Source organism: Dermacentor silvarum, chromosome 2 (genome assembly GCF_013339745.2).
Source record: "Dermacentor silvarum isolate Dsil-2018 chromosome 2, BIME_Dsil_1.4, whole genome shotgun sequence".
Lineage (NCBI taxonomy): Eukaryota > Metazoa > Arthropoda > Arachnida > Ixodida > Ixodidae > Dermacentor > Dermacentor silvarum.
In genome coordinates this window covers 228,112,046-228,137,810 of record NC_051155.1, presented here as the reverse complement: position 1 = coordinate 228,137,810, position 25,765 = coordinate 228,112,046, and the positions used below count along the sequence as shown (strand labels likewise).

The 25,765-nt window shown below is 48.0% G+C and overlaps 1 protein-coding gene across 1 annotated transcript in view; it reads left to right on the top strand.

Moving 5' to 3' along the window:
• The window catches only part of LOC119442814 (phosrestin-2-like), a gene marked incomplete at its 5' end in the record, with an annotated part of 309,788 nt that overhangs the window by 233,394 nt on the left and 50,629 nt on the right, over positions 1 to 25,765 (top strand). The window contains 3 exons of the mRNA XM_037707847.2: positions 19,598 to 19,658; positions 21,318 to 21,537; positions 22,690 to 22,786. Coding sequence (XP_037563775.2) covers positions 19,598 to 19,658; positions 21,318 to 21,537; positions 22,690 to 22,786 — 378 coding nt within the window. The remainder of the gene's footprint in view (positions 1 to 19,597; positions 19,659 to 21,317; positions 21,538 to 22,689; positions 22,787 to 25,765) is intronic.

Below are 25,765 nucleotides of genomic sequence, written 5' to 3'. Positions count from 1 at the left end.
TCGAAGTGAAGATATATGCTTAGGTAGAGTTTGTTATTTCATTGCGTAATTCCGCAGAGAATAAACCATTAACCGGCACAGTTGGAGCTTCGACAGCACATATGTCTCAAATAGCTAGAAAGGTTGGCGTTCGACGGCGAACGCGGCGGCCAAGTCGGCTGCGCGGAACGCGCAATTTGCACCGACGACTTCGCATCGGCGGTGAAAGTCCGACTACCACCGACAACCACAAAAACGGTGCAAACGAGCCGAAGAAGGCTATTCGTTTAGACGTCGTGGGTCCCGAGAAAAACCTTGCGGCAGTATTATTCGATTAGCGCTCTTAAATTCATTGCTGTAACTCAGACCATTTATGAATCAAATGTTTTCACTTGTTTGTAGTTCTAAGAGGAATGAATGCCCACCTACATTGGGACTCTAATATAGTATAAGAGAAAAAAATGTTTTTTTATTGCACGTAAACAGCGTTTTACCGCAGTTTGATGCATGTCTTTTTAAGCGAAGCTTTATAGGCTCACAAGTTTCGGGGGTGGTGGTGGTGGTGGTGGTGGCGGTCTCACGCTGTAAAGTGGGCCGATCCTAGCGATAGTGCAGATAGGGTTCAAGCTCATTGGCACATACCAGGGACGAAAAAGAAAGAGAGAAAAAGGAAGAAAGAAAGAGAGAAAGCGAGAAAGAAAGAAAAAAAAGAGAGAAAGAAAGAGCGAGATGAAGAAAGAAATATAGAGAGAAATAAAGATAGAGAGACAAAAAGAAAGAGAGAAAGAAAGAAAATCACCACGAAGGTCAGAGAAAGAAAGAAAGAAAGAAAGATATAGGAAGAAAGACATATAGAAACAGAGAAGGAAATTGAGAAGGAGAGAAAGAGAGAAAGAAAGATAGATGGAGAGAGAAAGAAAGAAAATCACCACGAAGGTGAGAAACAAAGAAAGAGAGAGACAGGAAGAAAGAGATATAGAAAGAGAGAAATATAGAGAGAGAGAGAAAGGAAGGAAGATAAAGAGATAGAGGAAGATATAGAGAGAGAGAGAGAAAGAGAAAGAAAGAAAGAAAATCACCACGAATGTCAGACACATACGACAAGCTTCGCTTACCCCCATTTTCTCGACAGGGGAAGGGCTGGTTATTTTTTTTTTCTTTTGTGCTACTTTATACAAATTTGCTTTCAAAGAGAAACGACCTACTGGTTATAATCGTCATCGTTATCGTAATCATCATCATCACTTTTAGTGAAATCTTGGGAAACAACAACAAAAAATGTGCAATGCAACGATTGTGTTTTTGGAATAGCCAGGGCTACAGGAACGTGCAGCGTTCCTGATGTCAGCTTTTAAAGGCAATTGTTGCTTTAAACGTTCGGGCTATTGCACGTGGGAGCGGCTTTATTTTCCGATAGGGACCTCTGGAACCCCATCTTCATCGCAGTCTGTGCCCTCCTCTGGCGGCGAAGTGAGCAACTAGTCAGTTATATTATTATTATTATTATTATTATTATTATTATTATTATTATTATTATTATTATTATTATTATTATTATTATTATTTGATTTGTAAACATATACACAGGAAAGTGAAAGCGAGAATCAAGGCTGGCAACTGCCACCAGAAGGGGCACAACGCCTGCCTACTCTTCAGAAAGGAGGAGACAAACATAGAAGTCAGTTATACACACCAAAATCAAATTCACCCATGTGAATTGAAGCAATACGCGCCAAAATCAAAATCGGTGTTACTACTCTATAGAGTCCAAATGTCCCCATCGTGGACAGAAACATTTACTCGGCCGTTACACAGGCCGCATCTTGTTCTTCTTCTTTCCGGGGTTTTACGTGCCAAAACCAGTTCTGATTATGAGGCACGCCGTAGTGGAGGGCTCCGGATCAATTTTCGACCACCTGGGGTTCTTTAACGTGCACTACAACGCAAGCACACGGGCGTTTTCGCCTCCATTGAAATGCGGCCGCCGCGGCCGGGATTCGATCCCGCGATCTCGTGCTCAGCAGCGCAACGCCTTATAGCTGACTGAGCCACCGCGGCGGGTGAACACAGGCCGCAGAGTTATGCTCTATATTTGGCCTAAACTCAGCCAGATGGCAGCGAAGACTTGTAAACAGCAATAGACGAGTGTTCGGGGTGTTTAAAGGCGCCGTTTGTTATCTAAGAATCTTCAACGAATGCCCACACAGGTAAACGCCGGGTCTGACGAAGTTAGACAACAACAAAGCGCTGTCGAAGACGCAGAGCAGTTGCTCTCATAGCTTTGTGAAGAAATTGCCGCTGCGCTTTTCGAATCATCTGCTGGCATGTAACAAATCTGTTTATTTGTGTCATCACTGAGTGTAACACGTCTCTGCTTGATAAAACGAAGAGGGAAAAAAGATAAAACACCGTCAAACAGAACCATTGCGCAGTGTCTATAATAAGGGGCCACTTAAACACACCGCTTGCACCACCGAGATAAAATGCTGTACGACCATGACACAAGTGCTTTTTCAACGCAGTGCGCATATTCGTTTTGATTTGGGCTATATCAGTTATAGCTAACACGGATGAAGTTTTAAAAACGAAGCCTGCTGTGCGCATGAAACCAACTGTGTGTTGTTAACATCCTCCTGAAGAATCCGCCACTACTTTTAGTGTTCTTATTAAGTTTAAAATTTCAAACGTGCTCAAAATTCAAAGTTTTCAAACTTGCTCTACAAGCTTTGTATTAAAATTGTGGTTATAAAGTTGATAATTAAAATATTCACTGTTCGATACTTAATTATGAGGACAAGAAAAAATACCAGCGGCTTCTTGAGAAGGCTGCTAAGACGTACAGTTGGTTTCATCTGCACCATAGACTTCGCATTTTACAGCGAAGCTTTATATGGCTACCGTGGCAAATTTTCTGAGTCCGTGCGTGTACACCGTCGCGTCGCAAGAAAAAAAATTTTCGCATCCAGAGCTAGTGTAATTTTGAGTTTCCGCGTAACAGAAGTTTGTTTTTCACGTATGTTATAATTACAATCCGGTGCTATCATGTCTGCAGGTTGTGTGTAAGTCGTACTTCACAAATTTTGTGACGAACTTTACTTTGACAAATTAAATTATAGTTCAATAACCCACTTGCGCCAGGCGGAGGGCCTACTAAAATGCGGATATATGCTGCACTCCTGCACACCTGGGTGCGCGCGTGACAAACGTGTGCACACGGTGTGTCGGTCCCTGATCAGTGAGCGCTCTGTCCGTTGCATCGGTCGCGCAGAGTGTGCTGCGATCGTAATCGACACATTGCACGCTACTAACAGACAAGACAGCCTTGCTTTATCGGGCCAAGAATACCAGGCAACGACTTCCAGACAGCCCGTACTACATCCTGCGCGTCATCAGTGCAAGAAAGTCGCGTCGACGCCAACGCTAGGCATGCATAGTTAACCTGACCTCAAGCGTCCAGCTCGCACGAAAACTACAGGGGCTATTGCCGGAATAGTTCTCTCGAGCACTCGTATGGGAAAACTTCGCGTGCGTGGCGCCTGTGTTGTGTTGTTGGAGGCGTATGTAACCCTGCAAACTGTGGGAACACTTGGCTGGTGTGAGCACACATTGAATAAGCTATGCTTGCTGAGGAAATTGCCGATCATTGCGCAAAAAGTCATTTCCGTTACGACTCCCGAGGTACGGGTTATGTTAAGGTACTGCTACTTGAACCATTTGCTGGGGATGGCGAAGTATGAATCATTAAATGTGCACGTTTTTACATGCTTTATGAGCAGGTTGGATATGCCTAAATGAACAATTATTTCCGTCATGTAACAGCACGCACAAGCACCCAGAAATAACTAGAAAAACAAAAAGTGTTTTAATTCGATGCGGAAACATGGCAAATGTCATTGCGAATATGAAGTCGGTAGATGTGAACGAGTGAGCAAACAAGAGTCATATTCTCTCCTTGCACGTATATAGTAAGCATCATCTGTTATGTGATTTCCGGTGTTTCTTAAAGAGCATCCTACATTATTTTTAATATTTTTGCTGCTTTTTCTTAATATGTGCACCAGTACTGTGCTGAGGTCTCGCAAACAGTGCGCATGGGTATTTGTTAAGTACGGAGCAGAATACTATGTTGTCTTGAAACGCTGGGTTGACTTGAACCTTTCTTGCGTGAACGACCGCATCACTCACTCACTCACTCACTCACTCACTCACTCACTCACTCACTCACTCACTCACTCACTCACTCACTCACTCACTCACTCACTCACATTCTGTCACTGAATGACACATGGTAGAGGCACATTTTACATACGAGTATGTGAGATTCAAGGTGAACCTGAAATATTCATTGTTTTCTCAATGCGCTATGGCACGAGCCGCCTTCGTTACGACAGCGTCTGGCCATACAGCAATGTCTTCTGAAAACCTTATAGTTTATTATAAAGCCTTGAACACAAATGTTCTCTGCGGATTTTCATTCAGGGCGGCGAGGAACACTTCAACAATAAAAAGACTCATTTCATATCACGCATCTTAAAAGTATTTTAGGGGCACTAACGCAAAAATTGCATTTCGACAGGCTTACCAGGTCGTCCAGCACAACGTTGTTTCATATTATTGTACTTTTCTTCCTATGGGTTTGGTCTTCTTTCTGTGTGTTCGCTGGGCCTTGAAACTCACTCTACCCGTCTCTCTCTTTTCCTTCTTCCCGTGGCAACGTCCCGCATTAGAAACCACGCGGCCAACGTCATTTTCGTCCGCGCCATTTTCCGCGCCCTCAGCGGTCGACCGCGCTGCACTCCAGGCGGCCCTCGCACCACTCAGTCTCAACCCACCGGAGGTGACTCGGCCTCTTCGTCCCCCTTAGCGTTTCTGCCGCCGCCCGCTTTAGATTTAATTTCCGCTATCCTCACGCTTCCGGCCCTTCCTTCCGAGTCCTCCGGTTTGGGGTTGCACTTTCTCTTCGGCGCGTGCAGCTGCAGCAAAGAGCAGCTCATCTCCTCTCGGCAGCACCGCGGCTTTTTATTTATCTTTCTCTGTGCTCTTGAGAAGTTTTCTCATTTTAACATTTGCGGAGGGAACTGCAATTGAAGTCCGGCGTCTTGCCGTTTACTTTGCGGCTCGTGATTCTTTGCCCCTGTTTCGTCGCCGCGTCCCTTGCTTCCTGCCTCGTGCTCTCGTCGCTGTAACGTAATTATTCGCGCCTCTTTCAGCCTGCATGCTTCTTACTGAATAACACTTTCTTTCTGGGATATAGCTCCCATGGCCGGCCTGCAGAACTCAATATATGGTGGTTTGTTCTAGATCGTGATTCCGCAAAATGTGTCGAGCTGAGAGCAGGAGGTGGCTTGCTTGCATTTTGTTGCCATTAAAAAATTGTCAGCTAAGCTGTCATATTTAACTTGTTAACATGGCGAAGTTGGACGATTAAGTGCCGTCGGGGAATTATACCGACGAAAATGTTTTGAGTGATCACTCCACATTCGCATGTTGTACCCTGGACGAAATTGGCCAAGAGCCACTTACGCTAAAAATATGCTAGGGCATCGTGGTTCTTGGATCAGCAAAGAAATCGGAGGGCAAGTGATCTTAAAGGTAGTTAGGGAAACGGTCAAAAGAAGCTAACAGTGCGTGCGTGCGTATGTGCATCTGTGTGTGTATGTGTATGTGTACGCGTGCAAGTGTGTGTGTGTGTGTGTGTGTGTGTGTGTGTGTGTGTGTGTGTGTGTGTGTGTGTGTGTGTGTGTGTGCGTGTGCGTGTGTGTGTGCGTGTGCGTGTGCGTGTGCGTGTGTGTGCGTGCGTGTGCGTGCTGTGCGTGCGTGCGTGCGTGTGTGCGTGCGTGCGTGTGTGCGTGCGTGCGTGTGTGCGCCCCTCATTGTCTTGCAATTAATAGCTAAGTGTAATAGGATAGGGGGTCGTCAGCGAACGACGATTAAGTTTCCTCTATTTATTTTTGCCTCAGTAGAAAGGACGGCAATGAGAAGCGGAGCTGTACAATATACAGGGCGGTCGTTCGTCTAACTCCCGTGTTCGCTAACTTACAAACGATTCAATTATACCAAATGCTTCTGTAATGCCCGGCGCGTGTACACGAAACTTCTTTTACGTGTAAACGTGTCGGCCCCGATTGGCCGTCACACCAGTCACGCCGATCGCTATCACGAGTCACGTGTTGTCGTGTGTGTTCTTTTCATGACTGTCGTTTCTTACTTATACTTACGATATCTCACGTATAGCGCATACTCGGCCTCATCGACAAGTTTAGTTCTCCTGCAGAGACGGCGATAGTCACGAGCTTTCCTCACAAGCCACACCGATAGCGTGAGCACTTTCATCACTCGCTTGCCGCGCTTGCCGGTGAGCAACACGCTTCCTCGAGATGACCAGTACGCACGGTCATCGCGCAGAGGATGCCTGCTTCAGGCTGATTACGAGCCGACCCGGAGTCACGATGCCTCCGCTGCCGGACATCAAGGAGACGGCGGCTCGGGGGGGCAGCACTCCAAGAGAGTGACTATCCGGGGCAAAGTGGGCAGCAACCCTCTTCGGTGCTCCCCCAGTGAGCCGAACGCGCGGAGGCGTACGTGAACAGCATTCGATGACCCTTCTCGCTTTCCCAACAACGGCCCGGCCCTGCGTGCGCTCCCTCTTCTATACGGAAGCACCGTCTCCTATACTACTGCGTCGTTAATGCGCGTTATTTCCTGGGACGGAAGCTCTACTGTGCCTCACTCGGCCTAAGCTTGCACGACTGCACTGTATACTCTACCTAGAGAAGGCTGGGCACCCCGCGAAGCCGCCGCTTTCTTCTCAGAACTGCGGCATCGACGTTGCATCCATCGAATTCTATTTTTACGGCATTCTTGCACTCTTCTGCGACCTTTTCTCTCTCTCTCTCTCTCTTTCCCCTCCCTATTCCTCGGGCGGAAGTGGGGCGCCGTTTTGACAGATCAGCACTTTGACGGCGCGAGGCAGCCGCGCTGTACGAAGCAGACAGCGTGCGAGGCAGCGATACGCGGTGCTTGCTTCGACAATTTAGCAACCTTGCGCGAGCGAGCGAAGCTTCCGCGAATTCTTCACCGCACCGCGCGCTCCTGCCGCCGTATCCTCGGCCCGCCAGGCTGCCTCATTTACTCACTACCCTCGTTCCCTTATTCGTATACTTTTGTTTTTTCGCTCTCTGGTTCTCGGCACCCATGCAGTGGCAATGCAGTGAATGAGGATGGCGACGCCCCCCAACTCCTGCGTAGAGTAAGCTGGCGCCCTATAATGCTGAGAACGCGGGAGGTTTCAAACTCCGGGGGAGCGCGCGCCTGCGAAGGGAGGAAACGGCCCGCGATTCTTCCCGTCCGCCGTCTTTCCCGGGAAACAATTTGCGAGGTGGATAACGGCCCTCCGTTGATTTCCTGCGCCGCTGAGCACTCACAAAGCGTCGTCGCCCGGAGCCATCGTTGGGCTCACTCTCCGGTGCCCCGAAATATACGTATATATTCTTCTCGCTGCTGTTAAAATTCGAGGAAGTAAAAAAATCGGACGGTCTACCTCGGAGACGCGAGCGCCCTGTCGGATTTAATAAAGAAGCCGTCAAAAGCGAGGCAATGAACGCCGGTCTCGTCGGCGAGTTCGCTTCGTGTTTAAACACATCGTGCTTCACTTTGCCTTGTGTTACGATATTTCGCTCCAGACTTTTAACGCGCGAGCTCTTTAGGCGCAGTTTAGGGTGCGGGTGAGGCTGTGAGCAGGGATTCATCCAGCTGTGTGTGGTGCACTAACGCACGCAGTTCGCTGATCTAAGGGAAGGCCGCAACTCGCGCGCCACCGTGCGGGCTGAAGTTCTTTTATGATCGTTCGCTAGAGAAAAAGACAAACCGAGAATAGCTATAAGGTTGATTTCCTGTGATCTTCTTTATCGATCGTTTCCTAAAGTCATAAATTCAAGTCTAATTCTTCTTCTACTCTTCGCGCTTTGCTTTCCAATTTTATTTCTTCACTGGGCGTCCACGAATACGCGTAAAATGCTGATTCTATTCATTCTGTCCTTCTCTATCTCTGGGCCTTTGTAGTAACTCTATGTCTACTTTTCAGGCCGTCCACGCCTTGACTAGTAAGTTGTGAGCAGACTTGCTCGCTAGGTGTCTTTCCTATATCGTCATCGACATCCATCTTGTTCACGTTTCTTTCCTTCTTCTCCTTCCCCTCAGCGCAGAGTAACTGGCTAGAGAACTATGCACCACAGGTCGCCCTTTGTAGTCATTAAACTTTTCTCTCTCTCTCTCTCTCTCTCTCTCTTGCCCAAACGTCCTCTCTTTGTGCAGCTGCAAAACGTATGCGCGGTTTATCGGCCTCCCTGGCTTTTCCTTCTTCGTTCGTTCTCTTTTAATGTCATTCCCGGCCTGCGGCGTTAGGTGCACGTTAAAGAACCCCAGTGAGTACAAATTAATTCGGGGCCTTCCGCTACGACGTTTCTCAAACCCCAGCGTTGCTTTGGAACGTTAAATCCCTGGAGTCAAATAAAATATTTTACCACCATGCTTAAACTCAAGCTAACGAAATAAAAAAGTAATCGATGGGTCTTCGCGTGCCGAACTCGGCCATGTGGGACAGTGCATAATGGAGACATCTCTATGTGCATAAATGAGACATCTCTATCGATTTTAAGCACGTGATGCTGTTTAACCTGTGCCAAAAGTTATATGCGCGAGTGAGGTTATTACGTGCCTTGCGCCTGATCGTTACCTAATTTGCTGATTAGCCTAGAAATGAAAGCGCAGAAGGTCCGAAATGGCTCCCCTCGATTACTCCAGTGCGCGGTCGATATGTGAACAAACAACCGCTGTCTGCCAAAAAAAAGAAAGAAAAGCGGATATTGTTTTTTTTACTTATGCTAGGTGTCTGTCCCAGAACTGAGTACGATCCATAGCTTCTTTCTGACCTCAATACGCAAGTTTTAAGTGCTCGGTGTAGCATGCACCAAGAGTGGTACCTAGCCAATGACATGTAAACGTATGTTACGCACTTACGATCAACGCCGTAAAGCTTGCTCATATAGATTATTTCGCTTTACTGCACTGGCAACACCGATAGGGACAAGGACGAACGACGTCTATAAGACAGGGAATCCGGCTTAACCATAAATTAACACAAAGTAAGAAACAACGCAGGATATAACATACCATTTAAAGCAGAAATTTGGGCTGTTTGGTTGTAACTGAACTTAGACATCGTAACAAGCGCGGATGGACGGGAACACAAAGAAGAGACAAGTAGACTAGCGCCCGTCCAAGTAGACTAGCGCCCGTCCAGTCTACTTGTCTCTTCTTTGTATTCCCGTCCATCAGCGCTTGTTACGATGTCCAAGTTCTATAACATACCATCGCGAGCGAACGTCTGGAGGCCCACACAGCGGCAGCGAAGAAGTTAATTTTCTTTCAGTACCACCGTGCTGGCCAAGAACTATGACATCACGCTGGACAACTATGGATCAGACGCATGCGTATCGTACCACCTGATTCCCCGCTGCATGCATATATAGAATGCGAAATAACAATGTTCTAAGCCGCGGTCTTCTAACTTTTGCCCGTGATTCTGCACCGACGGGTGTAATTAATTTTTTCTTTCTTCTTTCGTGATCTGAAACGGCAACGAACTGCAGCCTCCGCCAGTCATAATCTAACCCGCACCCTTTTTCTCAAGCAGGAGCGTATCATAGCCACTGAGCCCGCGCGGAGGGCTTAGACGCCTCAGCGGCGATACGCTTGTCGAGAGCAGCGAGGAGTTCTGGATTTCTCGTCCGAGACACGCTTCGGCGGAGGCTTAAATCTCCATCGGCGGAGCGTCGAGTCACTGAACGCCTTCGTTCTTCCGTCGTCTACTTTATGGCTTAACCGCCTCCACGCGTGCAACCCATCTTTGCTGCTCGGATCTCTGCAATCTGCGCTGCGGGCGCATTGAACTTCGGTTTGTCTAATGCGCTTCCTCTGTTTGCTCACAGCGCTAGCTGGGATAGAAAACCGTTCCATTGTGCAACCGCGCTGTGCGGTGGCCTTTAATGCCAAGCTGGGAGGAAAACAGGCACGGCCCGGCGTTCCCGAGGCGCGCGAAAAAAATCCTTTCCTTTGTGCGCACGCGGGTCGAACGCCCAGTTTACTGTCCCATCCACGCTGAAAATTATACGCTCAGCTGGTGTGTCGTCTTTCCAACTGTGGCCTCGACCCGCGGCTCGGGCCGTTAACCCTCGCAGTGTGCGCGCGTGACGCTACTCTTTTCGAAATGAGAGTCAGAGGTGCGGTCGCGCGGAGACCGAGTGCCGATGTCCTCGCGTACCCCGCCGCTTTCCGATTCGCCCATTGCGACAAGTTTCTCGAAGTCAATGTTTCGCGTTAAGCGTTTTAGAAACAAACGAACGACTCATTAGGATCGGGCCTTGACAGCTATCCTACTACATCGAAATTAAGCACCGATTCTTCTTTCCAGTCCGGGGTCAACGCGTTTCTGGCGCTCTTTAGCCGTCCCTGGCCCTTACGGTACAGTGTACTAGTACGCTGTACTTACGGCAATAAACGCCATGTAACATCATCATCATCATCATTATCGTCTTGATACATGGTCAGCAGTTCTTTGGAATTTGTGTGTGTGCGTGTGCGTGTGCGTGTGCGTGTGCGTGCGTGCGTGCGTGTGTGTGTGTGTGTGTGTGTGTGTGTGTGTGTGTGTGTGTGTGTGTGTGTGTGTGTGTGTGTGTGTGTGTGTGTGTGTGTGTGTGTGTGTGTGTGTGTGTTGCTGTTTCTGTTTAAACTGTCTTTAATAGAAAGTACCTATGGGTTAGCCGCGCGAAGAGCAAGTTACTCATTTTGAAGTTGCTAGCATTATTATGCGCTTAGAAATAATTTAATTTGCCCGCGCATACATGTATAACGTATAGGCGGGTAACTACAACAACTGAGTAATCATATGTAAAACGTTACGCACTCTTCGTTATAATATGTGTAATAGAATCTATTAGATTATAATATTATATAATATATTATAATGCATATTTTTAACACGAAAGTCTTTTACGCCGGGGTCCACCAAGACTTCACTGACGTATTTCGGTCACGGAAATACGTCATAGAACATAATACAAAGAAAGAAACCAGAAGAAAAAGTTCCACAAACATGCAAAATTTGGAAATCGAACCCACGACCTCTCGGTCCGCGACGATAGATCGCCGAGAGTTTAACCCGTTGCGCCACAAACGCATTTGCAGAGAGCTACACAGACGCGCCTTATATATCTAACACTCCTCCGTGTACCCGCGCTCTTGCTCGGGGCGGTGCCGCCGCCTACGAGCAGAAAAGAGAAGTACTGCATTATGACACTAACGCGCACCGACAGTGAACGCTTCGGTGGTCTCAGCACTACGACGCCTCGAAGCCAGCATTCGAAGGGACGCTGGCACCAAGAAGCACTACCAACGCCACCTAGGTGGCGTTCACCGTACTCAGCACAGCGGAGCGTGGCCTCCGCAATTAGCTCTGAAAATGTTTCTGAAGTTGATCGCGGAGGCTGCAATTTATATATATACATATATATAATACATATTTTTTTTCTTTTTCTTGCACTGTCGTCTGCCATGCTCGTGGCGCCAGGAGCCTATAGTCTTTAGTCTGGCGTGCATAGTCTCGCCCTTTGCTCGGGCGCCATGATCATGTATTGTAAAAACTCACGATAAACTTCAAACTTCAAGAGGTCTGCAAAGAAACCGCATTTCCGCGGCCTTTCAGGCGCATGTCGAACTAACGCTTTTCAGCCGCTCTAAAGACAGACGCTGACGGTTACAGGTTTTCTGAAAACGGGCGGCGAGGCATCTTGTTTGCGCCACTCGTTTCCGAACGCCATGCGCATAACAGAACCGTGTACTTAACCAATACTGACATGGACGCGGTAAAGGGAAGGCCACTCCGTTGTGTATTCAGTGCAAGCGTCATAACTGTAGTTGCCGGACACAAAAGCGACCAATCACACGCGTGCAGACGCATTGTCATATGCCCATGCTCGAACGCACGCACACATACATAAGTGCACGCACACAAAGCGACGCAGGAAATTTCGCTTCATGAAAAATAGAAAGCACAGAAATGTGAAAGCGAAGGTTCAGCGCTGGTCTATCGTCAATAAATAGTGCCCACCCGTACGTATACCCCGACATTACCACTAGAAGAAAACATATACATCTAAGTACAGGCCAGAATCAATATTTTTTTGCCGCGCGAAAGAACTTCTTTCGAAGCCGTTAAATGGCCCGTGCAGTTCTGGCGGCAACGATCGTCTCCGGCGCTTTTTTTCTTTGACGACCTTTTAAAAAAATTTTTAAATCTTTTTTTTTTTCTGATCGTTACGTCTCTCGCCGGGAGTAGAATGCTCTTGATGGGGAGTTACTGAAATCCCCTTTGATGTCGCGCGCTCCCAACTGCGCCGTAGTCCTTAAGCTGCAGCTCGCCAGTGATTCAGAGCTTTCTACTTCCTGCATTGCGTTTCGTTGTAATCTCTAGGATGAAAAGAAATCAGGGTTATTATTTACGCTTACAGTGGCCTCTACTCTCTTGAGCTTGCTTATTCTTTCTTTTTTTTTTTAATGCCGCTCTAGTTTTCAAGACATCCGCACAATACACTTCAGAGTTTCACGTGCCACGCAGTGAAGGGGGCCAAACTTTTCGCTGCATTCCGCTCGACGAAATTCTTGAGCTCCTCGAGTGATCTAAATTGAAGAAAATAGTAAGCGCTAGCGCGCGCGCTTTCTCATTCGTGATTGTTCGTCGAAGCCACAACACCCGGATCAGCGAAACCTTTCGCCATTTCGCCCGGAGAGATGTTCGGTTTTCTGAACACGCGGCGCCGCTGCTAGGAGCAACTTCCGAGCGAACCGAAGCGAATTGAGGGGCGTAGTTGAAGAGGAAAGACACCTGTACTTCTTCCGCACTCTTCAAAGGCGCCGGTGCCGTGGGCATTTCGTGCCAAGCTGCCTCGCTAGCAGTCATTTTACACCGTTCCCACTTAAGGCTTCGGCCACAGTTGCAGGTATGATATCGTGATCTGCTTCGCACATCATCGTTCGAACATCTGTAGCGTGAGAACGCGACTTCCTCATCGTACGCGGGCGTTCAAGGCCTATGAGAAGGAGACGGCGCACATTCCACCTTCCCTTGGTTTATTTTTTTTTTCAATTGCGTCTTGCAGTCATAATAATGCAAAAGTGTCCCAAGAAATAAGAGAGCATCTCTGGCAAAAAAAAATAATAATAAGCTTTAGCAGATCTACACCAACCGCAAGCGGGAATACATCAAGAACACCGTCAGCGTAGTGCGTATACCCTTAAAGTCACGCAAACATTTCCAAATGGAGTATTTAGCTGATGCCGGAATGTTCACAGAGATCACTGAAGTATGAAGAAGTTGGCACTAAGATCATCGAAAACTTTGAGGAGAGCTCTCTGGCGAATGTAGAGGTGCCCCCGCGTTCTGTATCAAACTTCACCACAAACTTTTCAATTAATTACTGGCTTTAGGATCTCACCACACGTTACTTGGGGTTCTCGCCAGTCTCCTTCGTAAGATTAGCTCGGTTCCTGCAAAGTTTCAGTATATCATACGTGTTCTCGTCTGCCGGCAGTGATCGTTGGAAGTCAACCGCACACAGCATACGCGGAGGATGAATGACGTGAACGAGCGCTTAGCAGCTGACGCTACAAAAAACAATGAGTAAAAACTAACCATGCGCCATGTATGTGTAAGTTAATGTGCTGAAGCCACAGCCTGACGAAGAGGAAACAGAGCCTTCTGCGAGGGAATTAACGAGGTTCTCCTCCCTCCGCTGAATGCTCCTCGCATTTCTGGCTATTAATCTAGGTATAAAAGTTCATAAACATTAGACGTTTCATCTTGTGGTGCGTATCATTGGGGTACCACCTCGCAATGTCGAGAAAAGTCAGGTGTAGGTATATTTTTCCCAATTCTTGACTGGACCTTAATCTATATCTTAACTTTATTGCGCCACAAACGCATTTGCAGAGAGCTACACAGACGCGCCTTATATATCTAACACTCCTCCGTGTACCCGCGCTCTTGCTCGGGGCGGTGCCGCCGCCTACGAGCAGAAAAGAGAAGTACTGCATTATGACACTAACGCGCACCGACAGTGAACGCTTCGGTGGTCTCAGCACTACGACGCCTCGATGCCAGCATTCGAAGGGACGCTGGCATCAAGAAGCACTACCAACGCCACCCTAGGTGGCGTTCACCGTACTCAGCACAGCGGAGCGTGGCCTCCGCAATTAGCTCTGAAAATGTTTCTGAAGTTGATCGTGGAGGCTGCAATTACGACGCGCTGTACGCGCTGATTTGACTCGGTGACGATTCAGTTACGTGCTTTGTCTTGCGCGTTGTATTAGTGTGTCAGTTACGTGCTTCGTCTTTCGCGTTGTGCTAGCGTGTGCAGCGTAGTGCAGCTTCCATATGCACGACGGTTGCTCATGGTCATCGACGTTGGTAGTTTTTGTGAAGCGCGCCCCTATCGAAATAATGTTGTCCTTATATTATACCCACTGTTATTTTTTATTGTTTGTTTCCTTCATTTGTCCTCGCATGTTGTGTGTACTTTCCATCCGTGTAGCCAATCTACGTCGTGGGTATGAGCCATGTTTTGAGGCCGCAACAACAATAACAGGGTTACGTGTCATAATTTCCAAAGCAACAACAACAAAGATCACAGTTAAGCCTTGCTCTCGCAGCGTCATATAGTTGACTGACGGTAGCGCTCTTAAGCAATGAACACAACCAAAGGGATTCCTGCCGTATTGTCGGTGGTATCAGGCAGGCTGACTGTCCCATCGTCAGCCGTAACTTCGGAAACGGGGGGTATATCGCCCGGTTGCGGAGTTTCACAGTTGTAAAGGTGGCAGCAACTTGTTTTTAATGCTCATAAGTGTTCCCCCTTCGTAGTATTTTTACACCCTGTAACTTAACGCTGAGAGACGTAAATGGCATGCTTCTCCGATGGCGAAATGCCTGGCAAATAGGCAACAGCAGGTGAAACGCTTCGTGGAAACATAAACGCCTCCTCAGAGCTCTCTTCTTCTTCCGTCAAGTTATGGCACGTATTCAGACGGCAGTATAGCGTAACTTCCTCTTCAGTAGCACACGCACTGGATGCCGCCATGCTGTACTAAAGAACGGACGCTTAAATTGACATTGCGGTTCAGGCGGCAGCAGCCTTGCCAATGCGCTATTGTTCACTATTTTTTTTTTCCGGACACCTCTCACATAACGTGAAATACAAGACATCAGTGTCCATGGGTAAATGAAGATTTTCTCTTCTCGTTTTCTCCTTGGTTCCGTTGCCGAGGGCGCGCGCAGTCATTCGCGAAAGATTAAACGCACGTGCCGGTGAAGACGAAGATCGACGCAGCAGGTACAGTAGTGGCTGCCACCGCCCCCGCGGGTCATGGTTGAAGAGCCCCGTCGTCGGCCGCCGACCGAGGAGGACTACTTCGCCGATTCCGAGATGGCCAGCGAGCACGACGAGCCCAGGCGGAGGACGTACGCGGAGCACGGACCCCCCGACGGCTGCATCCTCAACGAGTTCCCGCATACGAGTCGGTCCCGAACCGTTGTCAGCGTCGTCACGCTCCTTCTGGTGATCATCCTCTACCAGCTCTTCTTCGCTTGAAAATCCCTCACAGTCCAGCAAGTGCGGTGAGGCTGGAGCCCGCGCAGCGCGTCACGAATTTGTATCTAGTCAACATTCATCGTCTTCGAGTTAAGTACCCCTTCGCAAGCTGCATGAGTGCGGTGGGCCTGGTGTTCACGGGCAGCCCGTCCGACTGCTGCAGCTCCGGGAGTTCGAAGAGGCTGGGGATCGCAACCTCCGGTGACGCGGGCTCTCGTATGCGGCCATGACCCGGACAGTCCTCGCTCTCTCTCTCTCTCTCTCTCTCTCTCGGCGGAAAACAAAAATGGCGTATTGAAAGACGGGAAACTTCGCCACGTTATCAAAATCCCCGCTAGCGGCGATCTGAGCGGGCAGCCATGGATGCCCGTTCAAGCGTCACATCCTGGATCAAGCAGTGATTGAGTCTACCGGTCAAAGAGACTATTCGTTCTTCGATGCAAGTTCATCGGTTGGTGAAGTTCCCTGCCGACATGACCTTTCGGTGGTACCTTCGGGACAGTATCACGAAATTGAGAGATAAGGGGGCGTCAAAATCGAAACCATGAAGTCACGTCGCAGCTTCACTCATGCTGAATAGGCTCACTGGCTGTGTCAGAACTATACTTCTTCCAATGTGATTGCTGGTAAAGAATTACACTGTACTATGCACTGATTAAACGCCAAATTTCCTTGCCATACGCATTTTAAACAGCTACATTGTGTTAGCGTTGCATGCAAGAACATTGCGCATTGCTTATCCACGGCAGCGGCTTAACCAAAGTTGTCAACGGATTACTATGTCAAGTTGTCGTTCTCTTGAAAATTAACCATCCTGCTGTTGGAAGCACCTCCTACGCCTCGACGACACTGTACGGGCTTGTACACTTACTCTGCTGTATTAAAGAAAGGGAAAACGTCGCTATACCCCTCGTCTCTAAGCTGGCGCAACAATGAAATGCTTTATTTGGCTTCCGTGCAGCGGCACGTCAAGTTGTCAGTGTAGAATTGTGGATTCGTGAAATACAGCTGTTTATGCAGCTCTATCATTATCAGCGCAGCTATCCTGGTGACTTAAGCATCAGTAAAAAAATAACTGTGCTGAACGTTTCACTGTCTTGTAAGTACGTGAGAGCTGAATATTGTCATGGACTATGATGAACGACCATGGGTCTCTGAGGTATTATATAGACTATACTTTTCAAGTATACCGAGAAGTTGCGTTCCGTGACCTGTCATATACGCTTCAACCCAGTCTTACTTATTTGGAGATTTCCTGTCCGTGTTCCGCGTGCACAGCGGCTAGTTGCCCAAACGTGCTCCTCCTTACGACTAGCATTCACGAACCGTTTCCTTGCTAGGCTATTGACCATCGTTAGTTTCCTACATACTTAATCTTCAAACCCAGCTTTCTTCAAGCATTTCTTGCACGCTATCTCCTACGTCACTGAAACAGTTTTATCAACAGCCGGTATACTGCGAGTTTTTGAAATGTCCACACAAAGGCCTGACCAAACGCTCACCTGAGTGGCACACACTGTCTAACAGATACTAATCATCATGACGCACCGTTCGAGATGTTCTTACTCGTAGAGGGCTACCTATGCTCAGTCAAACGATTATGCACACGAGGGACGTGTATGATAGCAATAAAAACGTAAAATTGAGACGCCGTCTTGATGATGCACAGTCTTATTTTTGTCCGTTTTTCGGGACAGCTTTGGTTATGGGCTTGCATCACGAAGGGTGGCAAGGAACAATGGGGCTTGTATGGTGTAGCACGCTATATGTACCATTAGCCATTGTGCTTGCGGACGCGCCTATATTGCTCGCTGGACATTTACATCCGTTTGATATCTAGTTGCCTCGTTGTAATAAATGCAATGAAAGAAAAAATTGGATAGGGCAACACGGTGAGCCCGTCAGCCTGTCGGCTGCACCCGCCCGCTAAATTGACTACGTGGGATTCGACCCGCCGCCGGCCGTGGGCAATCTTTTGGTTTGCTTCTTAGTTTGGTAAGCTAATGACAGCGGCCTACTGAAGTTTCTGCATGATGTGCCGCTGAACCCCGTTTATATAACATTACTTAATTTTTTATACTGTACTGTAAGGGCAGACCTCTTCGAAACAGGTAGAACATGCTTCTACTATGGCTTTAGTTTGACTCGTAATTGATCTTCTTCGAATCCGAAACGACGCTGGTTTGTCAATTCCCGCCCAAAGATTGCTCGCAAATGTCGTAAAAATAACTCTACACTTGGAACTAAACGTAACATTCTTCAAGCAGTGGCGTGAGTAGGCGGTACGCGGGTTTGCTTCTGCACAGGCATGGCCTCCGAGAAGAGGAACGCGAGCTCTTCACTTAATCTCGGAGTCCTTCGAACACTGCGCGAGATGGCGCCCGTTCTCTCGGGTGGTAGACTGCTGTTTTATTTGCACCCGACACAGAATACTCTGCTGAGAATCAGCGTGGTATATTAGTAAACAGAACAGCTGTATCTGCTCTATTCTATGCTTTGTTGTCTACTATCTTACATCATCAGCCTATATTTATGTCCACTGCAGGACGAAGGCCTCTCCCGGTGATCTCCAATTACCCTTGTCTTGCGCTAGCTGATTCCAACTTGCGCCTGCAAATTTCCTAACTTCATCACTCCCGCCCAGTTTTCTGCCGTCCTCGACTGCGCTTCCCTTCTCTTGGTATCCATTCTGTAACTCTAATGGTCCACCGGTTCTCCATCCTACCCATTACATGGCCTGCCCGACTCAATTTTTTTAATTTTAATGTCAACTAGAATATCGGCTATTCCTGTTTACTCTCTGATTCTCACCGCTCTCTTCCTGTCTCCTAACGTTAGGCCTAACATTTTTCGTTCCATCGCTCTTTGTGCGGTCCTTAACTTTTTCTCCAGCTTCTTTGTTAACCTCCAAGTTTCTGCCCCATATGTTAGCACCGGTAGAATGCAGTGATTGTACACTATCTTACGTGCACATACACAAATACCCAATAAGTGGGCTGGAGAATGGTCGCCGCGTTAGCATATACTTTGTAAAGCACCTTCGGGCGTAATGCAGTAGATGTGGGTATAATTCCCGTCTGTGCAAAGTTATATCTATCGTCCACTTTAATTCCCATGCAGTTTATTATTTCAGCGCACTTCGAGTAAACAATTATTTGTCCCGATGGTTCCTGATGCTTCATTGTCTGTTTATTGTGACTTAATGTATACTTGTTTTTATACATGTTATCCTCATTATCAGGTAAAGCACTAATCGATCGTCACTGTCAAAACAGTTGAATCATGACTGAAAACATCTATCGCTATTCATATAAAAGAGCACAATCTGCTTCAGTTTGCCGAAGACAAATACGCATGTGGGATTAGCTTTTGCTGTGCGGCGAAATTTATTTCACGCGAATTATACGTTGCTGTTTTTTATGTTTTGTTTGCTTCGGCCGTTTCTAGTCGTAGTTAGCAAACCGAATTCACCTTCCTTAACTTCACTTCTTTGCGTCTTCACCTTTCCTTTTCTGGTGGGTTGTCTGTCAGAGGAGGCTGAGCAAACGTAATGGCTGCGTCTAAAGCCAGGCAGAAGTTCCAACAGCTTTCACTCTTTTTTTCTTACGTGAATATTTCCCCGTCTTACAAGTGCTATGAATATATTCAATGTGTTTTCGAGCACGGTGAAACGAAAGCTTGACCATTATGCGCGCTTCAAATGTTCTGATCGAAAACCCATTAGTGTAACGCTGAATTTAGGAGCCGGCTACTCAAGGAAGATTCACAAGTAGTACTTTGCATGTAATAGGAATGACTTTTCGAAGCAAATGTTGCTGTCTTTTTATGTGTCGCCATTTGCCGTCACCTAATTGAAATCGTTAAAATCATTAGGCAATATGTTGCTAACGTTTCTTCACCCTTTCGGTCTCTCGCAGGTTACCTTATACATGGAGAAACGGGAATTCTGTGATCTGGGAACTTGCACGGAGCCCGTCGGTGAGTTCTGGTGCCATTTGTTTTGATTTTGCCAACACACTGCGAATGAAAGACGCTGAGGTAAAAGCTCCTTCTACTGTGCACTGGGTGCATACATACTCTATTGCTTCCTGTACAAAGTGCAGAACTTTTATTACAAGCATGAATTTATGTGGAAATGTTTGTTATTCTGAAGATTACACTTTAAAAAGCCGTACACTCATTTCACTTTGTTTTCCAGTGTGCGTGTGCGTGAGCGAGCGTTTGTCGAAGGGAGAGAGTGGTGTCTCATATTACAAGTATATAGGAGACGATGAGCAAAACGAGAACAAGGTGAAAGCAGGAGCCAACGTTTGGACAAGTAGACTTGTCTTTTTCAAAACATATCGGTGATTCGATACAAAATGTATACGGCAGTGTCCTCTTCTCAGTGAACAAACAGTGACCTTAATTTCAAATTTTTTTATTGCAGTAGCAATTATAGGGACACTCCAAGCGGATTTCTGCCGTCGGCGTCGTCGTCGTCGTTGCCATCGCCATCGCCGTGAGGTTCCGTATGAAGTACAAGGCCGATAAAATTGGCGCCGCGCACCGTATGCTGAATGTGCGAGTGAAAGCGCGCGAGGGACGCGCGCTTTCACGGAGAGCGAACGCACGGCGGAGAGCAAACGCGACGTCTTCGATTGTGCGAAAGGCCGTGGGGTGATGGGACAGAGAGAGGGAGGGAGGGATGGAGGGAGGGGAGGCGACGTTTAGCTGCGGCACCAAATGTGACTGGCGACTCCCACGTGAAAGGAGGAAAGCTGGAAGGCAGCGCGGGAGTGAGGGGTGCGGCTTCTACTCTGTCAGCAACTGTGTACTTGTACTCTGCGAGGATGCGGGCGGTCGCGCGTACCGTATCTTGAAAGCGATCTGCACACGACTCCTACCTTTGTATGCGCTGTGCTTTCGCCGCTCAGTTGCCGTTGAAGCGATAGACCGCACGAACTTTCGCTCGCTGCTGCAGGCGCGCTTGCTCACGCCAGCGTTCTAACAGCGGTTGCCTGCTGTGGTCATGGAATGTGATCTGTTCATGTTTGCTTCTGCGCGCTGACACCATGCTTGTTAATTCAGTTAGTAAGCGAATGTGTCCAAGTTAATACAGCCGATAAAACTATTATCCTTACTCCGTACAGCTCTCTACTAATTTGCTATCGCAACTGAAGCTTCGCCTTTTGCGCGAACTTGCGACTTTTTTTCAGCAATATTTCTGATTTATATATAATAGCAGTGGTGAACATAAACTGTGTTGGTATGTAATTAACGCGCACCCAAAGCACTGTACACGAGCTTTCTTGCATTCTGCCCGCATCAGAATGCGGCCACCACGGCCGGAAAACGAACCCGCGACATCGCGCTCAGTAACGCAAAGCCAATTGGCTACCACGGCGGGTTTAAAAAAAACTGTTTAAATTGGGCAACGTATTGCTTCAAAACCTATTTTCATTCATTTGGTGGTAAAATATTGATTACTATCAGAAAACACGAAAGGCGATGTCCCTGCCACAAATTATGCGCCGGAACCGCGGCGCCTGTATCAGTGTGACACTGATACAGGTCGCTTAGTAGTGCCGCTTTAAGCGCGTGCTCTTTATATAAGTGCGTATAAGGTCACCGAGTGGTTCCTCTCGCGTCTCGCAGAGGGCGTGGTGGTGCTCGATGCCGACCAGCTGCAGCCCAATGAGCGGCTCCTGGTGGCGCTGGTGGGCCGGTTCCGGTACGGCCGCGAGGAGGACGAGATCCTGGGCATGACGCTCTGCCGAGAGGTCTACCTGGGACACACGCAGCTCTGCCACGAGCAGCCCAGCTCGCCCCGCACCCCGCAAGCCGCCACCGGATCCTCCACCACGGAACCGCCCAAGTACGTACCTCTATGATATCATCACTTCTCACTTCTGTATAGAGGAAGAAAACGGCTAACTTGTGATAGGACATTGAAAGAGTATGACAGAAGGACAGTGAAAGAGGACAACACACTAGCTTTGTCCTCTGGCCACTCCAGGTTCCTTGTAGACTTCTCGTGGCCTTTTATTCTTCTGCAAAGGCTTTCTCGCTCCAACTATTTGCCTTGGCGTAATTTGCGCACAACACGGCGCGATCGATTCCATTTCTCTGTAAGCAACCGCAAGACGTTTCTAGGAACGAAATGTGCAGCATTGCTCGAACGTATTCGCACCAGAATTGCTGTACATTGAGCCCTACCTCGTTGCATCCGCAGCTATACAGATAACATTTCTCACGTGCCATAGTTCACAGCTCATCAAGAAAGAAGATTACACGGTAATTCGTTGGCATGCACCTGCTTAATTTTGCCGAACCAAAAGATATGCTGCATGACTAAGTGCCTCTGCGCGAAAATTCTGCGTGACAACTCCCTAATGAGAAACCATTGTCGCAGCGGAGAGGTCGCTAAACTCAACTTCCTCCCAGCCGACCCGTCAAGTTTGTCGGTCTCTTCGATTCACCGATGTCAATCTTTCAACTACAACGCCTGCAAGGTGTACAGTGCATGTAGACGGCTGCGAGTCTATAGTCCACTGTCTACCTCGTGAGCTCAGTAACCACTTAGTAAAACCAATAAATAGGACAAATGGAGCAAAACTAGGGCGTTTCATTATCTTCGCTGGCAATGTCCATCATCCTTTATGGGCGCGCATATCTCCGCAGTTTGCTGTTGCTTCGAATACGATGCATCCCTTTCTTACTAACCTGACGCACTTCATCACTCCATGCACGCGAGCCAAGGGTGTCACAAGTGCTTCGAGGATTGGACGAGGGGGGTGGAACGCTTACTTGCCCACCGCTGAGCCATCCGGCCAAAGTGTCTCCAATGGCAGTCATTCTGAAGACGTGGGTGAAAAAAAAAAAAAAAGGGGGGGGGGGGGGGTTGAGCCAGCACTCCCTCCCCTGCCCTCCCCATTATCGCGCACGTTCGACAAGCATAGCGATGGGCCTGCGGGAATCGTCGGCAGTTCGCTCACGTCCGCGTGCCGCCACCACTCCCATTTTGCAGATCCCCCGGCCGTGCCCTGTATGCCATGCAGCTGGGACCTGTGCACCGCCGGTTGATGGACGCCCTGGGCGAAGCGGCCGTGCCTTTTCGTTTCGAGGTGAGCGCCACGCGCTTACCGGGAGCGCAAATCGCAGAGTTACGTATCCAGTGCTAGATACTGCATATCGTCGTGACTGGCAACGAAAACAACCCGTTGACGGACTGCGTGCTTCGCGGCAAGTGTATATAGATGAGTCAATCAGAGCAGAAGCGGCCGGCGAAAATGGGCTTCTAAGATACGCGAGCCACGCATGCCCGCTTCTGGCCCAGCGACGAGCAGGCACAGAAGTGCCGCTGACAGAGCTTTCGACGTGCCACATAGTTGGCGAACGAGACGCGAATACGAATATCTAGAAATGAACGAGAAGAATCGGGAGAACCGAGGCGTTCCATTTTTCGTTAGTTACGACCATATCGAGAAGACAGATGAAGCCAGGGAAAGCGTATAGGAAACTAGAACTGTTCATTTTAGTTTAAATGTAGGAATATTAAGGAGTGTACCAAGGACACCTTGGCCACGTCATCCTTCCCAACTAGCAGCAGCACAGGAGGGGACCGAACAAGCGGCAGCGAGTGTCAAAACGTCGCTATGTCCTGCTCCCACGTGACCACATGCTGTGTCGTGTCGTCACGACACAGTATCCTCCTGGGAAACGAAACCGAAACTGCCTGTAAACGCGGTGTTATGTTAAATTAATTACGGTGCCCTGATACTTGCCAATATCTTTTTTTTAGGATTTAGATATCTCAGACCTTCATTTAGCAACAACAAAAAACTGAATAGTAAAAAATATCAGGTCAGTACCTCTTTAACGTATACCATGGCGGCTACCATCCCGTCAACTTGCTTGGATATTCGTGTACGTGCACATGATTAGCCCTGGGAGTGTTAGCTAGTGCCACTCACGGCAACGGCAGCGATTGTGGCGTATCCTTTCAACCGCAAGCGTCACGTAATATAGTGCGAGTTCTTAAGTTCTCGTATACATGAACTTAGGAACATGCAATTGGCTGTTAATTAGAAATATTTTCGTTCGCCCAGACTGAAGTAACGGTGAGAATTGTTCCGAGTTCTAAGAGGAGTGGGCACCGCAAAGTGGCATTTAAAAAGAGCTGACACATCTTCCGCCATAAAGGCTCGTAATAAGAGTACCAGAAGAAAATCTAGTGGTAGTATGAGTCTGCATGCATTGCCAGTAGAGAGCTTCATCCAACATATCGATGCATAATAATTATGGGTAATGCGTGGCTTTGTCTAAGCCTCACCCTTTTGGATTAAAACCTCTAATTACTTCTTTCCACGTAATCACAAAAGTAACACGAACATTTTAAGGGGCCCTGAACCACTTTTTATTTAAGTGGATAAATACACTTAAAGTGAAAATAGGCTATTTCAGAAATAGTTTGCCGCGAAAAGCACTTCAATGCGTTCAGCAGAAGCGGAGTTATTGGCAAGCAAACACGGCCTCCGCTGTGCTCCCACTCCTTCTTCAATGCCTTTCACTGCGAACACTACGGCGAGGTGGGGCGTGGCCACAACGCTCCGCCTTCGAAATGTTGCCGTAGCGTGCAGGTTAAATTTTATTGTGGATGTTAACGTAGACGCCACGACTTCCAATTTGGTTCCTACGACGCGCTAAACGTAAGCCAAACGCTGTTGTCCTCAGCGAGCCGCAGTGCGCTTAGCCAGTGGAATCGTGGCGGCAGCCCGCGGCGGCCGCGGTGTAGCCGACCGCAGCGACCAATAGCAGCCGCGTATTGTAATGTGCTTGATTACGAAATAAAGCTCACAGAAAAGAGTGAGGATCATGGCTTCTGTTGAAAAGAGAGATTTTATGAGAACGGTGACTTCGCGATCCGCTTGCGAGCTCCCCGCACCGCGTACGACAGCAAAGATTGCTCCCGCGGGCTATGCTCTTTCACCAAGCCCGAGGAGTGCTTCAGGGCCCCTTTAAAGTATCAGAAATACCTAATAACGCATTGTCAGTGTTACTGTTCAGATGTCAGCTGGATCTATCGACACGCACACTCAAAGGCGTCGAGACATGTGTGCTGAAAATTATGTGATTGCATAAATTGTGAGCGCCACACTCGCACCATTCTCAAAAGAAACGCTTTCCGACTGGCGCATGCAGCAAAGCTGAACCACAATGAGCAGTAAAGAAAGTTTAATTGTGTTTTCTGAAGGAATCCATGTCAAATCGCCTAAAAATGGCTGTAAGCCATCATTACTACAGTGACTGCCACGACTGCAGCGCCACAGTTTCGATGTAGTAATCGTGGTCTGAAGCTCTAGGTCGTTCGCCGACGCTGCCGTTACATATTTCCCTAAAGACACTCGCCTTTGAATAACGTATTCGCCTGGGCCTACAAACTTGGCATGGTGCTGCAGATTTCCATGATGATGGGTGAAAGAGACGAGCAGGGCGGAAAAAGACGCACGAACCCCAGTGCAAACCGACAGACAAACACAAACACAGAGACAAGCACGTACGCACACAAGCATACACAAGGTACACTAAAACGCGAACTTCATAAAACCTATACTCTGGCTAAGGCCTGTGTCCTACTTAGCGTACAAGCATCCAATCTATAGGTATACAGCGTATAGTCATTGCAAGAATATGCACGCTTGCTTCCGTGGATCACCCACGCTACACACACTGAAGCGGGTGGATGAAAATCAATCGCATGTCTCTTCTTCTTTCGTTTCGCCGACTAGATTGTGATTTCGCTATTCCGCTCCAGAAAACCTGCCAATAGCGATTTCTGTATGCGGATGCAGAAGTGAGCGCGTGCATGGGCTAATCTGTCAAAAAAAAAAAAAAAATCACTGAAACGCGAGAGAAGGGGTTTCAAGGCCTTTCAAACTCGGCTGCACTATTATTCTCTCGACGTCAACGACAATCTTCGTTTCTTCAATCGAATTAAAATGAAATAAGGGTCTTTTGTCACCGTGCGACGTCGGTGCCAGTCACGATCTTTTCTTCTTAATTCTCATTGTCCTCTTCGTGACTCGGTCTTCCTACCGGCTCCC